This window comes from Nicotiana attenuata, chromosome 6 (genome assembly GCF_001879085.1).
Source record: "Nicotiana attenuata strain UT chromosome 6, NIATTr2, whole genome shotgun sequence".
NCBI lineage: Eukaryota > Viridiplantae > Streptophyta > Magnoliopsida > Solanales > Solanaceae > Nicotiana > Nicotiana attenuata.
In genome coordinates this window covers 26,620,202-26,640,236 of record NC_031994.1, presented here as the reverse complement: position 1 = coordinate 26,640,236, position 20,035 = coordinate 26,620,202, and the positions used below count along the sequence as shown (strand labels likewise).

General features: G+C 40.4%; 2 protein-coding genes and 1 long non-coding RNA gene across 4 annotated transcripts; 1 reads left to right on the top strand and 2 right to left on the bottom strand.

Annotated features, from left to right (window-relative positions):
- LOC109227712 lies at positions 6,232-7,979 on the bottom strand. Its single transcript, XM_019392910.1, has 3 exons — positions 7,839-7,979; positions 7,364-7,504; positions 6,232-6,891 (listed from the first exon to the last, which is right to left on the bottom strand). The coding sequence occupies exons 1-3, from the start codon at positions 7,977-7,979 to the stop codon at positions 6,232-6,234; spliced, it is 942 nt and encodes a 313-aa protein (XP_019248455.1).
- LOC109226736 (S-formylglutathione hydrolase-like) lies at positions 8,170-18,157 on the top strand. 2 transcript variants are annotated; one of them, XM_019391581.1, is made up of 4 exons: positions 8,170-8,395; positions 9,333-9,450; positions 10,787-10,834; positions 17,896-18,157. In XM_019391581.1, exons 1-4 carry the CDS (start codon positions 8,183-8,185, stop codon positions 17,985-17,987), a joined length of 471 nt encoding a protein of 156 aa, XP_019247126.1. In that variant the 5' UTR covers positions 8,170-8,182; the 3' UTR covers positions 17,988-18,157. The 2 variants fall into 2 exon arrangements, with proteins under 2 accessions (XP_019247126.1, XP_019247125.1); XM_019391580.1 differs by lacking the exon at positions 17,896-18,157 and adding an exon at positions 11,994-15,531 and having other exon boundaries at positions 8,171-8,395.
- LOC109226737 lies at positions 9,406-20,032 on the bottom strand. The gene is made up of 4 exons (XR_002068120.1): positions 20,002-20,032; positions 19,566-19,708; positions 10,455-10,583; positions 9,406-9,490 (listed from the first exon to the last, which is right to left on the bottom strand). It is a non-coding gene; the product is annotated as an uncharacterized LOC109226737 (long non-coding RNA).

Below are 20,035 nucleotides of genomic sequence, written 5' to 3'. Positions count from 1 at the left end.
GGAATTTCGACTAATTCGATCAGAGAATGTTATTGTGGCCCTGTGAGTAAAGTGGTGCAAGGTGTGAATTCAACAAAGGTATGCAGTCATGTTTGGGTACAGCGTATAGTGATTGATATAGTGATCGTATGTTGGAAACAGTCCTGGCAGGGAATTCCGGATGTTGGAATTGGGCCCTAAGGCTTATTTGCTTAAGTGAAAGAGGATACCTTCAGATTGATCGAGCTAAGGTGCTCAGCAGAGTTGTGGTAGCACGGGTAGATGCTCAAGGTGTTAAACAGCGATTTCAAACAACTCCAGCACAATTCTTAGCATGTTCGAGGACGAACGTATGTTTAAGTGGGAGAGAATGTAACGACTCGACCGGTCGTTTCGAACTCTAGCTCGCCGTTCATCAGTTTGAGGCTATGAGCAGCTTTATTTCAGGTATTATGACTTGTACACGTGGTCGGAATTGAATTTCGGAAAGTCCGGAGTGGATTTGGAAAGAGAATTCTCATTTCGAAAGCTTTAAGTTAAAAGAATTAACTAGGATTGGACTTTTGAGTAAACGACATCGGAATCGGGATTCGAAGGTTCCAACTCTACTTTTCCTTGCTCCAGAGGAGATTGGTATTGGTAGAGTCGCATTCAACCCCGTCTTTTTGCCCTTTGGCTGGTAATCACATCGGCCATAAGGTGGTCTATCACCCCGGTTGGGGAGAAAAGCTTTTTTGTTGTCGGAAAAGCCCTCTCCGCTTTATTAAACTCTTCTCTTATCGTATGATGATTTCGGACTTGGGCGTATGCCCGGATCGGGTTTTGGATGACCCGCGAGCATTTTGGCGCCTATTGTGAAAGTTAGTATTTTGGAAGAAATTTCATAAGTTTGGATTGAAGTGCATTTCAGTGTTATCGATGTCCGTTTGGGATTTCGAGTATAGCTCCGTATGGTGATTCTGGAGCTGGGAGCACGATCGGAAGTGAATTCGAAGGTCCGTAGGTCATTTTGAAGTCATTTGGCTAAAGATAGAAATTTGAAGGTTTTTTAGAAGTTTGACCGAAAGTGGACTTTTTGATATCGGGGTCGGAATTAGATTCTGAAAGTTGGAGTAGGTCCGTAATGTCAAATATGACTTGTGTGAAAAATTTGAAGTCAATCGGACGTGATTTGATAGGTTTAAACATCGAAAGTAGAAGTTTGATATTCCAAAGTTCATAAAGCTTGGATCGGAGGTCGATTCGTGGTTTAGCGTTGTTTGATATGATTTGAGGTCTCGAGCAAGTCCGTAATATGTATTGGGACTGGGTGGTATGTTTGGTAGGGGTCCCGGGGGCCTCGGGTGGATTCCGGGTGGTTAACGGATCGAAAATGGAGTTTTTGGGAGGCTGAAGTTGCTGGTTGCTGGTATAACCGCACCTGCGAGAATTGGGCCGCAGGAGCGGCCAGAGGAGCCGCAGATGCGGTTTGGACCAAAAGTGAAGGAGGCCGCAGATGCGATCGAGCAGTCGCAGAAGCGGGACCGCACCTGCGACGGTTGAGTCGCAGAAGCGGAAGGGAGGGCCTGGTGTGATATCCGCAGAAGTGGTAGAAGAGCCGCACCTGTGGAACCGCAGAAGCGGTCAAGGGAACGCAGGTGCGGAAGTGCTGGAGGCAGAATGGTTCTTTTAAAAATTGGGATTTGGCCATTTTCTCTCATATTTTCTTGGCTTGGGCGATTCTTAGAGGGTTTCAAGAGGGGATTTTCTTTATCAACGTTAAGGTAAGCTATCCCCACCTATCTTGGGTTAAATATATCGATTAGGTATGGATTTTAGCATGTAAATGGGTAGAAACTTGGGGTTTGGGGGAAACATAGAAAATTGATATTCTTGGGATTTGACCACGATTTTGGGTATGAAATTGAGAGTAAATTATATATTTGAGTTCGTGAGGTTATGGGTAAATTTTATCTTCAAAAAATTTAGGAATCCGGGCACGTGGGCCCGAGGGCGTATTTGTCAACTTTTCGATCGGGGTTACGAATCTTTATAAATTGGACCATTAAGGGTAATCGAGTATATATTAATGGATTGGTAGTATTATTGGCTAGTTGTGGAGCTTGGTTCATCGATTCGAGTCTTCGGAAGAACGTGGAATGCCGGTTATAGATCTTCGGAGCGAGGTGAGTCTCCTTTCTAACCTTATAAGAGGGAATTGTCCCCATAGGTGAGTTAATTGGTTATGTGCTCCTATTTGTGGGGGCTACGTACGCACGAGGTGAGGAGAGTCCGTGCGTAGCTACTATTATGCTATTGTCCGGGTAGTCTAGGACCCAAAGTGTGTTGTAGTTGGAAATATTTGTAATCCTATTGACGGTTTGAATTGCATAAATTCTAGCGAAGTGGTAAATGAATTTCTAAAAGGACTAAACTTCATTTTTCTTAAATCGTTAAATAAAAGAGAATTTGGGTCTTCCTCAGATAGTCGTTCCCTAATGAAATTTTGATTAACTGTTTGAATATGTGATTCTATGTGTACCTGCGTCGCATGTATGATTTGCGAGCAGGGTGTTTGTTTATTTTATGTTGACCGCGTCGTATGGATAGTTCGCAAGCGGGGTAATAGATGCATCTATGGTTCGTGTCGTTCGACCCTCGGCAGTGCACATTTTATATTTCTGTTGGATCGGATCGTACTACCTCGGCATGATTTGTACATGCTTGTATTGCTTGCTCGAGAGTTTTAAGTGTTACTATTGCCTTTTATGGCCCGATATAAATCGATAAAGATAATGAAAAGTAAATCTTGGAAAAATCCCTTATTATTTGAGAAGGTGTTACCTGCTTTCCGGCTTTATGAGTTATAATTGTTAGATAAATCCATATTTCCTCACATCTTCACTATATTATTATTGGACCACTAGCAAGTGTCAAAGTCGACCTCTCATCTCTACTTCTTTAAGATTAGACGGGATACTTGCTAAGTACACGTTGTTTTCGTACTCATGCTACACTTGTTGTGCATTTTTGTTGCACAGGCACATGTACTTCTAGTGGCCTACTGGGCGCAGCAGCGCGGATGATACGGGGACTAGGTGAGCTGCATTTCTCGAGGCGATCCGCAGCTAGTATAGTCTCTTTCAGCGTATTGTATTTACTTTCTGTCCATTGTATTCCGGACGGTTGTTGTATTGTATTGCTTCCTAGAAATAGCTCATGCACTTGTGACACCGGGTTCTGAGATGATTTTGGATTATTCAATATTAAGTTTGTTAGAGACTCCATAGTTATTTCTGTAAATTTCATTCTTTATTATTTAAATGCATAAGGAAAATGATTTCAACCAACACTAGAATTGGAATTTAATTAAGTATTTTTAGTTGGCTTGCCTGACAGCGGTGTCCGGCGCCACCACGATCCTTAGTGGATTTTGGGTCGTGACAGAAGCGATGACTATTGCTCATTAGGTCTTTTTTTTATGTGTCCGCAAAATTTTAGTAGATAGATTCATGCCAGCCTAAATCTCCATCCAGCCCCAAAGGTTTTAATCTAGTAACAAGAGCGCAACACATAATATATATGTTAGATGTACATTACGAGTTCGAACTCTACAACAGACAAAACTCTGTGGTTAAGTAAAGGATGATTAAGAGTAGCCAACAACTATCAATCATCGAGTTTCTAGTAGTACTTAATGGTGTGATCAATGGTCAAGTGAGCACAATTATTTGATACTTATGCTAATGGCAGGTGAAGCTACCCAGTGAAACAACACAACTAGAATGAACACTTCTAACAACAAACAACAACAACAACTATCTAGTAAAATCCCACATAGTGGTGTCTGGGGAGGGTAATGTGTACGCAGACCTTACCCCTGCCCTGATAGGGACAGAGAGGCTGTTTCCGATAGACCCTTGGCTTAGAAAGACGAAAATAAAGTAGGAAAAACAAGAGGAGAGAAATCATTAGTAACTCCAGTGGAAATCGTAATAATAACAGAAACATAAAAACCGAAAGATGAATGATATGCAATAACAGTAACCATAATCTAAGGCCTAGGGCTAAGACAAACAACAAGAATAGTATGGGTCCAACATAAACTGCAGCCATCTAAGACCAACCCTAATCCAACCCCGCCTCACCCCTGGAATGAAGTAAGGAAAGCTTTACTGCCCCTATCCTACAACCCTAATGCTTGACCTCCAGGCCTTCCTATCAAGGGCCATGTCCTCGGAAATGTGTAGTCGTGCCATGTCCTGCCTGATCACCTCTCCCCAATACTTCTTAGGTCTCCCTCTACCTCTTCTCATACCCACCACGGCCAACCGCTCACACCTCCTCACCGGAACATCGAGGCTTCTCCTCTGCACGTGCCCGAACTATCTGAGCCTCGCTTCCCGCATCTCGTCATCCACATGGGTGACGCCCACCTTCTTCCGAATATCTTCATTCCTAATATTGTCTATCCTAGTGTGCCCGCACATCCACCTCAACATTCGCATCTCTGCTACTTTTATCCTCTGAATATGGGAGTTCTTAACCGACCAACACTCTGCCCCATACAACATGGCCGGTCTAACTACAGCTCTATAAAAGTTACCTTTGACTATCGATGGCACTTTCTTGTCACACAAGACTCCAGATGCAAGCCTCCATTTCATCCAGCCCGCCCCAATGCGGTGAGTGACGTCCTCGTCGATCTCTTTGTCCCCCTGAATCATCGACCCAAGGTACTTGAAGCTATCTCTCTTGGGAATGACCTGTGGCCCAAGCCTCACGTCCCCGCCTACATCCCTCGACTCAGCGCTAAACTTGCATTCCAGGTACTCTGTCTTAGACCTGCTCAATTTGAAACCCTTAGACTCGAGAGACTGTCTCCAAACCTCTAATCTCTCGTTAACACTGGCCCTCGTCTCGTCAATTAGAACTATGTCGTCAGCAAATAACATACACCATGGCACCTCCCCTTGAATATGGTGTGTCAAAGCATCCATCACCAAGGCAAATAAGAACGGGCTAAGCGCTGAGCGTTGGTGTAATCCCATAACAATTGGGAAATGCTCCGAGTCGCCTCCCACCATCCTAACCTTAGTCTTAGCTCCATCATACATGTCCTTGATCGCTCGTATGTAGGCTAGCGGCACGCCCTTCGCCTCAAGACATCTCTAGAGCACCTCCCTAGGAACCTTATCATACGCTTTCTCCAAGTCAATAAACACCATGTGCAGATCCTTCTTCTTATCCCTGTACTGTTCCACCAAACTCCTAATAAGGTGGATAGCTCCGTAGTGGAGCGGCCCGGTATGAACCCAAACTGATTGTTGGATATAGATGTCGTCTTCCTCACCCTCACTTCCACCACCCTCTCCCAGACTTTCATGGTATGGCTAAGTAACTTGATACCCCTATAATTGTTACAACACTGGATATCGCCCTTGTTCTTGTATAACGGTACCACTGTACTCGACCTCCATTCCTCCGGCATCCTCTTCGTTCTAAAAATTACATTGAACAACCCAGTCAACCATTCCAATCCTGCTCTACCCACACACTTCCAAAACTCAACCGGAATTTCATCTGGCCCGGTTGCTCTACCCCTACTCATCTTACGCAACGCCCCCACGACCTCCTCCACTTTAATGCGCCTACAATACCTAAAATCTCGAAGACTCTCTAAATACCCCAAGTCCCCTAGCGTTATATCCCGGTCCCCCTCCTCATTCAGAAGACCATAAAAGTACGCCTGCCATCTCTGCTTAATCTGGAACTCTCCCATCAATACTCTACCATCCTCGTCTTTGATGCACCTTACTTGGTCCAGATCCCGGGCCTTCCTCTCCCTCTCTTTAGCCAGCCGAAACAACTTCCTTTCCCGCCTTTCTCCCCTAATTCCTCGTATAGACGGCTAAACGCTGCATTTTTAGCCTCCGTGACCGCCGGTGTTGCCTCCTTCCTAGCCACTTTGTACCTCTCTCTATTTGCACTCCTCTCCTCCTCGCTTGTGCTCCCTGCTAACTCTGCGTACGCTACCTTCTTCGCCTCCATTTTACCTTGGATTGTTTCATTCCACCACCAGTCTCCTTGGTGCCTGCTAGAAAAACCCTTCGATACTCCTAGCACCTCCCTCGCCGCCTCCCTCACATAGTTCGCCGTCGTCGACCACATAGTGCTCGCATCTCCACTACTCCTCCAAGCTCCCATAGCGGATAACCTCCCCTCCAACTCCTGGGCTTTATCCTTGGTTAAAGCTCCCCATCTAATCCTCGGTCAGCCACGAGCATACCTCTTCTTCCTCTTCATCATAATGCCGATGTCCATCACTAGGAGTCTATGCTGAGTCGCGAGGGTCTCTCCCGGGATAACCTTGCAATCCTTGCACAACCCTCTATCACACCTTCTGAGGAGAAGGTAATCGATATGAGTCTTCACCGCCGAACTCCGGAAAGTAACCAGATGCTCCTCCCTCTTCGGAAAAGTCGAGTTCGTAATCACTAGCTCGAAAGCCTTAGCGAAGTCTAACAGCGAAGTACCTCCTCCGTTCCTATCCGCAAAGCCAAAGCCACCATGCACCTCGCCATAACTACCAGCAGCCGCCCCAATATGGCCATTGAAATCCCCTCCAATAAATAACCTTTCAGTAGGTGGAATACTACGCACAATCTCGTCCAAGCCCTCCCAAAAGCGCCTCTTAACCTCCTCGTCCAGGCCCGCTTGCAACGCGTAGGCGCTAACGACATTGAGGGTGCACACACCGATCACCAACTTAATAAACATTAGCCTATCATTCACTCGCCTAACCTCAACCACAAACTCTCTAAGATCCCTATCCACCAAGATACCCACTCCATTCTTACCCCTCACAACTCCAGAGTACCACAACTTATACCCATCCGTATTCCTCGCCTTCGACCATGCCCACCTAGTCTCCTAGACACAAGCTATATTAACCTTTCTCTTCTGGAGAATCTTTGCCAACTCAATAGACTTACCCGTCAGCGTGCCTATGTTCCATGAACCGATCCTCAATCTACAAGCTCCCTCTTTCCCCTTACCCTCCTTTTCTCTCGTCCCAACCCCTGGCCCCCTCCCCTCCCCCTAAAAACCCCCGGTACCCCTCGAGGACATGACCTTACTCTACCATCCTACACCACAGCCACTATACCTACAACAAACTCCTGACAACACTAACACGGACCCAAACTAGAAAATAACCGGTTGCAACTACAAGTATTCTAATATTAAGCTTAAAGTGATGCTAATTAAATAGCCACAAATTAACTAACAAAGAGAAAGAGACAAGAAAACGGGATGTACCAACTCCCGATGGAAAGAACCTGGAAATATGACTTGATGCGCCCGATGATGCTCCGTTCTACTCGCCCGTATGCCTCGCACTTGCCTGGGCAGCCGCAGCAATTCCCGCGAATACAACCCGGGTGCTTTGGAACCCGACGTCTAGCCCTTTGTGACGGCCAAATGGCCAGCTCTGCTTTTCCCGTACACCTCCCACCCATCCCCAAACAGCCACCAAAAGTTCTACCTGAAACACACACAACACACCACGTGACCAAGAAAAGGAGGGGACTGTCACCGGAACGGCTGCTGAAAAACAGTGTCGGTCCGAGAAATGGTGGTACGGCGAAGAAAGGTTTGAAGAAAGGGAAACACAGAGGAGAGTGGTCTGGTGGGGTCGGAAAAGTAGAAGGAAGATGAGACGGCGCCGGTGGGTCGCCGGACGGCGGCCTAGCTACTGCTAGGGTTTAAAGAAAGAGGAAGAAAGAGAGGGATGCGGGGAGAGAGAAAGGAGAAAGAAAGGAGAGAGAGAGGGACGCGGGGAGAGAGAGAGAGGAGAGAGAAAGGATACGGGTACTTACCTGGACGAGTGTCGGCGACGCTGGTTTGCCGGTGGATTTGCCGGAGAAGATGGAGATGTTACCATTATCGAAGAGAGAGAAAAGAGATAAGAGAGAGAAAGTCTCTGAAAACGTTGATAGCGTAGCAACTAATCGTAGCATGAACACTTCCAACCTTATTGTTTATAAAAAAAAAAAAAAAAAAAAAAAAATACACTGACGCTACCTAAAAATAAATCTTATTTATTTCCCTTCTAATTTTCCAAAGGATGCAAATTAAAACAAAAAAAAACATGAAAAATAAATAACGACACGTGTGTCTCAATTATTAATCTAGTACAAGTACAACCCTAGAGAATTCTTCTATGATAAAGAGTGACACGCTCATCTTCAACAAACATCTTCAGTTATTTGAGTTTCATCCTGTAAAAATGGAAACTAAGCCTACAGAAATCAGCAGCTCCAAGATGTTTGGAGGTTACAACAAGAGATATAAACACTTGAGCCCAACACTTGGTTGTTCTATGAATTTCCACATCTTTTTCCCTCCTTCAACTTCCCCTTCTCACAAGTTCCCTGTAAGTTTTCCACCTTTTAATCCATTTTTGAACTATCTATAAATTACCCATTATTAACAACCCTTTTGGATTTATGGATTTTAGTTGCAAAGTTTCATTTTTTTTAGCTCAATATTGGAGTAAAATGTGCCTGAATTGAACAGTATGATAGTAAATGATTTATGTGATTGACCTCTAGGATAATTCTTGCTGAATAGAATCATCACCCATTGGTTAATTATAGGATTTATGGGTTTTACTTGCAAAAATTTGTTGCTCTTAATTTTATATTCTTAGTCTTTTTGTTGCTTTGTTTCCCTTGTCAATATCTTTGATTGATCTCTTCTTGTTACCTTATCAAGTGAATTCTTTTGTTAGTGTGTTCTTTTTTCTTGTTTTTTGTGCTTCTTCCAAATTTTTGTGACAGTTTTTGAGTTTAAGAAAAAAAGAAAGATTTTTGAAACTTGTAGTCTAAAAAAGCTATAGACAGATGTGTTGATATAAATCATCTTTTTAATTGTAAAATGTGAATTTTGAAGTTAAATTGTTTCTCAATATGGAAATGTGTCATTCCTTTTGGGATAGACTAAGAAGGAAAGTGTGTTGCATTTATTGGGACATAGGGAGTAAGGTTTTTGCTAGTGTGTTATTTAGCTCAGAATTGGACTGAAATGGGCCAAATGGGATTAAATAGAACAGAATGATTATAAAATGATTTATATGACTGACCCCAACTAGCTTGTATTGAGGCGTTGTTGATTGATTGAATGTGTTCTTGATCCATTCAATTGAATCAGTTTGATGTTTGTTTTTCTCCATTTGTTAAGTGGTAGGAGTGTATTTGCAATTATTTTATGTGGTGCTATGTTAACTGATGGACCTGTTTTATGTTGGTTATGAGTGTAATCTTACTGGTTAGCTATGTTTACTGATGCTGTATGGCTGCACCAATTTTAAGGTGCTTTACTGGCTCTCTGGCTTAACTTGCATGGACGAGAACTTTATAGCTAAATCTGGTGCTCAACGTGCTGCTTCAAGTGAGGGTGTTGCGCTGATTGTTCCTGATACATCTCCAAGTGAGCTTCTTTCATGATGTTGACTGTAAATCCTCTGTGCCTGTATGGTGAACGTTCATTCATTAGAGATGTTGCGAGTATTTCAAGTTTTTTCTAGCCACATCAGTTTTTGCATAACTTCCTTATTTCGATCTGAGAAATATGTAAAGAACTCATTCAGATTGGAAGAGGCTTTGGCTGTCAATTTTATGGTGTACATGCTTTTGACTCAAAACTCCTTAAGAAGACTCTATGTAAATTACTGTATGATAGAGGTCATTCATTTTCTAACACTAGTATCTGTTTGAAGATGCTATACTTTTATTTGTGATTGTCAATGAATACAAACTTAAGTTCTTACCTGGTTATTACATGTCTTGAAGCTTGTCAAGGTAATACAGAATTTGACTATAATGAATACTCGAAAAGAAAAAAAAACAGAAGCATTACTTCTATTTAAAATGTAATGCCTTTATCCTGCTATTAAAATTGACTTTTGTTTTGTTAAAGTTCATAGTGGAGCATCAATAAGCTGCACTTGACTTAGAAGAAGTGTGTGCTCCGTCTCCCCCTCTTTGCTTGATTCCCGTTGGGCTTTTTTTGGGGCGTTTTTTACCTTTTGATTTTCTTAAAACGTTGTAGTTAAACTTTCCACATAAACTGGGAGGACTGGGAGTTTTACAAAAGAAGTGCTTATTTCTCTTTTAAAAAATTGTTTATTTCTTTTCCCCATATTTCTTTTTACAAAAAGAACCTTGGATATTGTTGAACAAATATTTGTCTAAATATGGATGTTCTAAGCTTATGCCTAAGAATGATGTAGTGCTTTGACCAGATTTGTTGCTTGTTGGTCTAAGCTGTTAGATGAACAGGTCAATAGGGAATCATATCCTATTGAGAAAATCATTTTATTGTGTGTTATAGTATGAGTCAGATAAAATCTATTGGTGTAATGTAAATTTGGATCTTTGAGACCTACGTTTTGTGCTAGTTAAGAATTACATTTGTGAGAAACGGGATCATACCGTCCTGGTTTAGATGGTGGGGCCCAAGGGGTAGATTGTTGAGTATACACCATGTAGTCATATGTGCTGGAATTTTACTGTCCTGAGCAGCAGACTATGTAATGTAATCACAGAGCAGTGGATGCAGTCCTGTTGCAGTTAAACCTTATTAGTCAACTAGGCAAATCTTGAGTTAGATGATGAGGCTGCAAGCTCTCATATATGCATGTGTGTGTGTAACTGAAACTTAGCCTGCTATGTGATGGTAATTTTTTTAATCAAGCTATTCTTACTTTTTACTTTTGTACATATGGGCTATAAATCTAACTGGGTATTGCCTGTTCTTATTACAGGAGGCCTGAATGTGGAAGGAGAGTCAGACAGCTGGGACTTCGGTGTAGGTATGTGAAAAATATGTGCTATCGATATGTATAAATGATTGGCAAGGAGTACATACTTATAAAGAGTTTGACACTAAGTTGCTCCGACACGGCAGTTTAGGTGCCGCACCCGTGTTGACACGTCACTAGTATGGGTGTGGGTAGGGGATCCGTACCGGATCTGGTCAAACAATTTGGGTACTTTGACCACGACGGCCGGAAAAATTCGAGACAAGATACAATTTGACTCCCGAAATCATAACCAAAACAAGTGTAAATTTGAAGAAAATAGCATACCTTATTTAGGAAATCAATCCTTACTTATCTACAACTTGAGAATAAAAAAGAAATTACACTTTGCAAGGTATACGTAAAGTATTCCATAATTTGGAGATAATTTTTATTTTATTTTGAATTATTTTTAGCCGGATCACCGCACCCGGATCCGTACTAGGATCCATATCCCTGAATCTTAGAATTTACATTTCAAAGGATCTGACCTCTAGATCTGCACCCGTGTCCGAGCAACTTAGGTTTGACATCTGACGACCACACGGACCATGTGGGAGTTTCAAGGCTTACCTTATGATATGTTTCTTCATCTCTGTTCTATATATTTTCCATTGATGAATCGGTGATGGGGATAGTTATATGGACAATTTGATTTGTTCGCATCTATTAGAACTCCCACCAATATGATTTATATGCTTCCATATCCTGTATCCCCACCCCCCCACCCCACCCCACCACCCAAAGTTCAAGGAAAAAAAGCAAAAAAAAAAATAAAAAAAAAAATACATACATACTACTACTAGAAACTAACAAGAACGGTTGTCTTTCCTGATGTCCTTTTTTCCCCAATATGAACTTGACATTTGCAGCCGGAAGAAGCTTAACTTACTAAAGATTATGTGTAACACTGGGAATAAAGGATTCTAATTTCTTCAGAGAAAAGTGCCTCACATTTCCTTTTAAAGTTCTGTTATGCTCCATTCAGGAAATATGATCAACCATACTATCCCTTAATTTTCTCTTACACTTGAATTACTTTTTCAGAAGGAATGGGTTATTTGCAGTGCCATCTAAGTTTATGATAACTCTTAGCTGAGATGCTTTGGCTGAGTTTTCATAAGCTGAATTGGCAATGTATGAGAAAGTTCAAATTTATTTTTTGGAATAGGTGCTGGTTTCTATCTAAATGCTACACAAGAGAAATGGAAGAACTGGAGGATGTATGACTATGTGGTCAAAGAATTGCCGTCACTTCTTGAAAACTTTCCCAACTTCTTTTTCCTCCTCCATTTCATCCTTCAATGGCTCCTGTGGTCTACCCCTTCTCCTGACTGATATCTTTTCTTCTTTGCCACTTCCAAGATTCTCGTGAACATATTTCAGTACAAAAGATGAGGGCATAAAGCACTGAAACTATAAAGTAAATTCGATACTTGGCGAGCTTTGAGTCATACAAGTAGACATAGTGACCAAACTGATCCCTGACTTGTGTCTAATAAATCAATCAAATGTCATTCTACATCGAAGATGATCATCTAAGATCATAGAATACCATATAGGCACCAACTGTAGCTATTGCTACGTATAAAAGGGATAAAAAGGACAGAAAGATAAAGAGAATAAAAAGTTGTTTGTCATTCAACATAAAAATAGGAAATGAGAATGCACGGTACTAAATAGGACTCCTCTGCTAACAGACTAGGACACTTGGCAGCCAACTACATAAGCCATGTTTATAGACTTAAAGATAAATAACTAGGGACTAAAGTAATATAAACTAGACAAAGACTCCATAACATAAATAAGAAAACTAATAACCTAAACTACCCTTCTTGTTAATCCCAACTCGTAACAATCACATCCTCCGTTAAAGAACCTTGATGACAGTCAAGGTTGAAATGTAGGGAATTGAGAACGAAGGAAATTAATATCCTCCCATGTTGCTTCTTCAGAAGATAAGTTCGCCCACTGCACCAATACCTTAATTGCCACCTTATTCTTCTTCTTCTTCTTCGCCATGCGTCGATCTAAGATTGCCACTGGTTCCACCAAAATTTGGCCTTCATTGTTGCATATTAGGGGATCAATCAATGATGCAGTTGGATTTCCAACCTTCTTATTAAGTTGCGACACATGAAACACTGGGTGAATCTTCGACCCGATGGGTAATCAAAGCTCATAAGCCACTTGGTCAATTCGTCGCAAAATCTGATATGGGCCATAGAATTTCGAAGCTAACTTCAAATTCTTACAAATAGCTACCGACGTCTGTCGATAAGGTTGCAATTTGAGGTATACCCAATCCCCTTCTTCAAAAACTCTATTTGTTCTTTTTGAATCGGCGTAAAGCTTCATCCTTTCCTGAGCTTTCTTTAAATTCTCTTGCAGAACCTTACTCATGATTTGCCTCTGTTTTAACATTTCATCCACGGAGTTCACTTTGGACTGAGCCACCAGCTCAAATGTAGGTAAAGGAGGATCGAAACCATACAAAGCCTTAAAAGGAGACATTTGAATTGCAAAATGATCGGTCGAGTTATAATAAAATTCTGCTAAGCTCGACCACTTACTCCAATTTATTTGTTTATGACCCGTCAAACAACGAAGGTACCCTTCCAAACACCTATTGAGCCTTTCCGTTTGTCCGTCTGTCTGTGGATGATAGGCAGAACTTAGCTTAATTTGCACTACCATGCCCTTAAAATTTTCCTTCCAGAATAAGCTAACAAATATATGGTCCCTATCAGAGACAATTGACACTAGGTTCCTATGTAATTTAAGAATGGTGTCAAGAAAAACTTGAACCATTTGAGATGTTGTATAGGGGTGGGATAAGGCTAAAAAATGTGCATACTTGGCGTAACGATCCACTACCAAAAAGATTACCTCTTTCCCTCCTGATTGAGGAAGCTTTTCGATGAAATCCATTGTAATATGTTCACATGCTCTAGAAGGAATAGTCAAAGGTTGAAGGAGACCTGGGTATGCAACATTCTCCCCTTTGTTTCTTTGGCAATTGTCACATTCAGACACAAACTCTTTAACATCTAACCAAAGACCAGGCCAATAGAACATTGCTCTCAGCCTTTGCTAAGTTGCAAGGACCCCTGAATGTCCTCCCCATGCTATGAGGTGCATAGCTTCAATCAATTTCTGCATATAACGTGCCAATCCAAATTTGCCCTTTATGCCTTATAATTCCTTGTTGTAGCAACACATCCGGTATAGAATTTGCATCAAGCAACAAACTGGACAACACCTTGGAGACTTTGAAGTATCCTTCATAACTGTTGAGGACTTCTTGCACTCAAGCTGGTTGCACCAATGTCATGGCTTGGCAATCAACATTTTTTTTTTTTTTTTAAAATCTGCGAGACAGAGCATCAACTACAACATTTTCACTCCCTTTTGTATAATGAATCTCATAACTAAGCCCAAGTAGCTTAGTCAAGCCCTTGTGTTGCAATGAAGTAGTCACTCTCTGATCCTTTAGATACTTTAGACTGAAATGATCAGTTTTAATTACAAAATGAGTTGGTTGTAGGTAATGTCGCCATTTCTCAATAGCTAACAATAATGCAATCAACTCCTTCTCATAAGTAGATAGCCCAAGATGTTTTTACCCCAAAGCTTGAATTATAAAGTCTATAGGATATCCCTATTGCATTAAAATTGTACCCACTCCAGTTCTGCAGTCATAAACTTCCACGATAAAATGCTTAGTGAAATCAGGAAGGGCCAGAATAAGTGTTTGTATCATAGCCCGCTTTAAGGCTTCAAAAGCTTGTGTTGCCTCTTCATTCCAGTTGAAAGCTCCCTTCTTTAGTGAGTTAGACAAAGGCCTACTTATGGTGGCAAAATGTCGGATGAACCTCCGATAGTATCCTGTAAGCCCAAGGAAACCACAAAGTGCTTTGATGCTGTTGGGCCTGGCCCAATTCACCATGGCCTCAATCTTAGAGTTATCAGTGCTAACCCCCTTCCCAGATATAATGTGTCCCAAATATTCAGTTTGGGATTGACTAAAACTACATTTGGATAATTTTGCAAACAATTGATTAATTCGTAAAACTTCAAATACATTTTTTAGATGAGCCTCATGGTCTCCCAATGTAGCACTATAAACAAGAGTATCATCAAAGAAAACCAAAATAAATTTTCTAAGATAAGGGCCGAATACCTTATGCATTAGTGCCTAAAAAGTTTTCGGGGCATTAATGATCCCAAAAGGCATTACCCAAAATTGTCAAAGGCCATGATGGGTGCGGAATGTTGTTTTGAAGTCATCCTCTTCGCACATTCGAATTTGATGATATCCAGAACGTAAATCGAACTTTTGAAAATAAATTAGCTCCATGCAATTCATCCAAGAGATCTTCTACAACCAGAATGGGATACTTATTCTTAACCATGATGTCATTCAATTGACGGTAATCTATGCATATTCTCCATGATGCATCTTTTTTCTTTACCAAGATGACAGGTGATGCAAAAGGGGACGAGCTAGGAACCACCGTGCTGGCTTGTAATATTTCCTGCACTAGCTTTTCAATCATATTCTTTTGTTCGTAGGAGTAGTGATATGTCCTTTGATTCACAACTTTTGCTCCATGGACAAGCTCAATAATGTGATCACACCTCTATCTAGGAGGTAGCCCTTTGGGTTCTTGGAATACATCTGCATAGTGCGTTAGCAATTTGTTAAATTGAACTGGAACTGGGCTGACACCAGTACTCTCCATAGAGTTTATTTGGGCTTGGACCACAAAACTGCAAAAACTCTCCTTTAATAATTTGTTCATAGATTTGAGGATAGTAGGAGATATCTGAGAACTTTCCTTGCTACCAAAAAGAGTCATCACATCCCCATCTTTTATAAAGTAAACACTGTGAGGATTGGTATTTAACATGATGGGAGTAACTGAATTGATCCAATAGATTCCCAATACAATATCATAACCTTTAACTAGCAACCAACATAAATCAAAGAGGAATTGATGGTTATCCCCCATTTCCCATTTGAACCCCGGGTTGAACTGGTAACAAGGTATTTTATACTCATTGGCCACTGAAACTTGCATTACACCTTTAATGGACTCACCCATCAAGACCAATTTCTTTGGAACAATTGGGTCAATGAAACTATGGGTCGACCCACTGTCTATTTGTTTACCGTAAAAATGGTAATAACAATTAAATTTGTTGATGGAACTCTAAAAATACGTGATCTATTTTTATACTAGTTTGTTAAGCAGTTGATGCTAAGTGTATATGATTTAGAGATGAAATAAAGCTAAGGGGAGAGCGACATTCGAACCGATATGCCAATTACTTGGGGCCTCGGGTTTGTCGATTCTGGGCCTTGAGGTCGATTCCAGGGCTCGGCTACGAGCTATTGAGGGTAATCAGGATAGGGCTAACAGTTATAATAAAATCAATGGAGGCTCTTTGTGGCCATTGATAGGCAATAAATGATGAACAAATATGGAGATAATAAATAAAAGCAATAATATCAAGAGAGTGTATGAGAGCAAAGAGAATATTCTTGTATATTTTGTGTGGAGTAGCTGAAGCAACAGAGAGAGTTTACAAAATGTCAAGGACCCCCTTTGTATAGGAGGGAAATCCCAACATAGTATAAAAGCATTAATTACAAAAATAAGGGAATGAGACAACTAGATGGCACCAGGCTCTGCCAGTACTAGCTGCATGCCTAGGGAACTCTCCGTTCCCATCATGACCGCGACCAACATTGTCGTTAGGTCGGCCACTGACGAACCTCGAGGTAGGGAGCTCGACCATAGCCTCGCAGCCTCGAGGTCTCGAGATGATTTCCTGAAATGCCTTAATGACGAGAAATTGGACCCTCCGATTTTACCGTATACATATAGTCGTTGCGTTTCCCAGAACGAAGTAATATGAAATGATTTTGAGCCTCCGTTCTGAGGACATCACTTCCATGACGTCGGCCTATCAGATCATTTAATGCCATGCCCCCAAAAAACCGTGCAAGGGTCACCATCAAATGCGACTATCGAGAAACTCACGAACCACTATTGGCTCGCCTCTTTCACTGCCCAGGTGGTTCCTATAAATATATCAATATTTTGATAATCCTTATTTTCCCAACATCTTCAAATTCGCGAATCCAGACCCCTCTTTTTACATTCTTCCTTCTTACTTTCCTAGAGAAAATTTTACTATCGCAATGGCCAGAACTTCCAGGACGGTTCCTCGGCGGAATGAAGTCGCCTCTTCATCTCGGTCTTCTAAGGAGAAAACAAAATTGATACCCACCCTGGGACAATGTACTCCCTCCAATCTTGACATGCCGAAAGATTATACCATGCGCACGATGTGACGAGAGTCCGCATGTAGCTAAAAATCATGCTTATGTCCGGGTAGTTTATGACTCTACCATGTATTACTTGTACTATTTATACTGAACTTATTAGCTTAATTACTTAAATTATATATGATACTGGGTAAAGAATTTGTAAATATTGAGCTTAATTACTTTGAGTTTGGGTGGGTTACTTGACTATTAGTGGAAACTATGCCTCCTTGTGTATTATTCTTGTAGTACCCGTTAATCAGAGTTCGTAGAGTATTCTCTCTTCCTGTAGATTGGGCCGAACGCCTTGGAAGTATAATAGATGCATCGATGGTTCACGCCGGTCGACCCTCGGCAGTGTACACATTATTCTGGATCGGTCCGTACGACCTCGGCATAAATCGTATGTGATATTGCTCAGAGTCCGATTATACTTGATATTTCTTCCATGACATGAAAATTTATAATTACTTGATGGCTCTTATTTGTTGAAATTAGTAAGTGATAGTTGGAGACTCCAACTGATATTTAGTTAAAGCACCACTTATTTATTGTCCATTAATTCGTTATTATCTATGTATCCCCTACTTATTTATAATTTGTGCACTTTATTTATTGACCCTTAGTAAGTGTCGATGTCGACCCCTCATTACTACTTCTTCGAGGTTAGACTAGATATTTACTGGGTACATGTTGCTTATGTACTTACGCTATACTTCTGTACTAATCATGCAAGATCTTAGGCATGTGCATCTGGCGGCCATACAGGCGCGTACCTCCGCTACCCGGACACTTAGCGGTGAGCTGCTCTTTATGCTCATTTTGTAGCGCCCGGAGTCTCTTCTTGTTGCATTTATTTTTCTGTCTATCTTACTCCAGATACTAGTATAGGAAGTTTTGTATATTCTACTGGTTTGCTCGTTCACTTGTGATACTGAATTTTCGGAATATTCTGGTAGATTTTTTATGGCTTTGAGTATTAAATTCACTATTTTACTCTTTCATTATTTTATACTTTATATTACTACAATCACCCTTAATCGTTCTCTTATTAAATAAAATTAATTGCTTTAAAAATATTAAAAATGAACAATTACATGGATAGTTCACCGTTGGCTTGTCCGGCGACAACGTTGGACGTCATAACAACCTATAATGGGAATTGGATCATGGTAGTAATTGCTTTGTCTGACATCCAATTCGATTTGACCAAAAATTACATGGCCATACAAACTATCCGCATTATGTAATTATAGTCGATTGTACTCGAATCTAATTATAAGGTATCCTTTCAAACAATTCTCTTAATACACTTCCTGTTATAAAACAATAAAATAAAAAGAAGAGCATTGCACAAAAAAATAGAGAGAATTCTTATTGACTTGAGATGAATTATAATGGAATAGAACTCTCCTATTTATAGGGGAAAAGTGATTTTTTTTAGGGATTTTACTTGGTGGCTAAGTCACTCTTTTCCTATAAATAGAGGGGTCCTTTATAAATTCTCTTATATTGCTTATTCTCATTAATTAATAGAGCAATTAAAATTAGGATTGAATCTCATGAATGTTGAAAATATCAAAGGTGAATTTGGATCATTCAACTGCCATGTATACCACATAAGATGCATATATGAGATGGTTACATGTGCAATTATTATTAACCTGCAACCTGGTAGTTGCGAGGAAACTACCCAATAATTTAATTTAGAGCGTAATTTTCATATTTTATATTCAAGACAGTTCATCTTGATAAATTGCTTTACATCACAGCTGATTTAGAGAAAATGATTTATTGAGTGCCTCCACTCAATAACTAAACTATTGCTTATGAGAACAAGGTTATCTATATCAGTTTGATATATGTTATATACGAAAGTATAATATATTCTCCACTCACAAGTGGTTCAGGGCCAGGAACCAAATAATTTCATCTTATTATTATTGATGAGCGATGTATATTTTGATTAACACCACAACGCACAAAGATGGATTTTCAAAGTTGAGGAAGCAAGTTAATTTTTCTAACATGAGGGGGAGACAGGATAAACAATTGAGAAAAAGTTACGGAATGAATTATCATTTGTACATCTAGATCCTCGAATAAGATAATATAAACTTGAAGTTCATAAAAAGATAATTCATCTGCAATATATTGTAAATCATGCTTGACGCATTTGCTGACCAAAAGAAAGTAACTATATTATCACTGCAAATGCTCATATTAGAATAAGTCCTAGAAGGATAAAGCCTATGCTACGCTTAAAGTGTATAGACAAATTGGATTCAAATAAAAATTTTGATAAAGAAGAAGAGCAAATGATCAAAATAATCATAAAAGGAGGTAAGTGATCTAGAAGATCAAATGACATAATACTTCATAAAATCTCATGAGAGGATCAGGTACCTGAAAATATGAATGAAGAGATCTCTATGTCATGTCTTTATGAAAAAAGGTGATTGAAACCAATGTGAAATTGTCACGAACCAAACCGATGGACTGCGACGGGCACCCGTTACCTTACTCAACCGAGTACCAACATAACATATCTGTCATATCATAATACTATGGGTAAATGGCCTAGAAAGGTCGTCATGAGATAACAAAAATAAAATATAAGGGAATACTAAATATTGGACGACCTGACATAATGAAAACTTATACATGTGACATACGTGCCTATAAAACCAAAGTGATCACTCATACACTAAATATATGCCGATAAGGCCATACAATTTTCATATACATGACATCTGTCTATAAGCCTCTAAGACTACATAAAATCATAAAGGTCGAGATAATGCCCGCCATACCAATCAATACATATCCAAAACATACTGACCAAATAGGCAACTCCGGAGCAAGTGGAGTGCACC

Coding starts and splice junctions, on each gene's coding strand:
- LOC109227712 (XM_019392910.1), bottom strand. CDS start 7,979: ATGCTACGATTAGTTGCTACGCTATCAACGTTTTCAGAGACTTTCTCT. Junction 7,505..7,838: donor CGTCGCCGACACTCGTCCAG/GTAAGTACCCGT, acceptor TGTGTGTTTCAG/GTAGAACTTTTGGTGGCTGT. Junction 6,892..7,363: donor GAATTGCTGCGGCTGCCCAG/GCAAGTGCGAGG, acceptor GCTTGTGTCTAG/GAGACTAGGTGGGCATGGTC.
- LOC109226736 (XM_019391580.1), top strand. CDS start 8,183: ATGATAAAGAGTGACACGCTCATCTTCAACAAACATCTTCAGTTATTT. Junction 8,396..9,332: donor CCCCTTCTCACAAGTTCCCT/GTAAGTTTTCCA, acceptor ACCAATTTTAAG/GTGCTTTACTGGCTCTCTGG. Junction 10,835..11,993: donor CAGCTGGGACTTCGGTGTAG/GTATGTGAAAAA, acceptor TTTTTGGAATAG/GTGCTGGTTTCTATCTAAAT.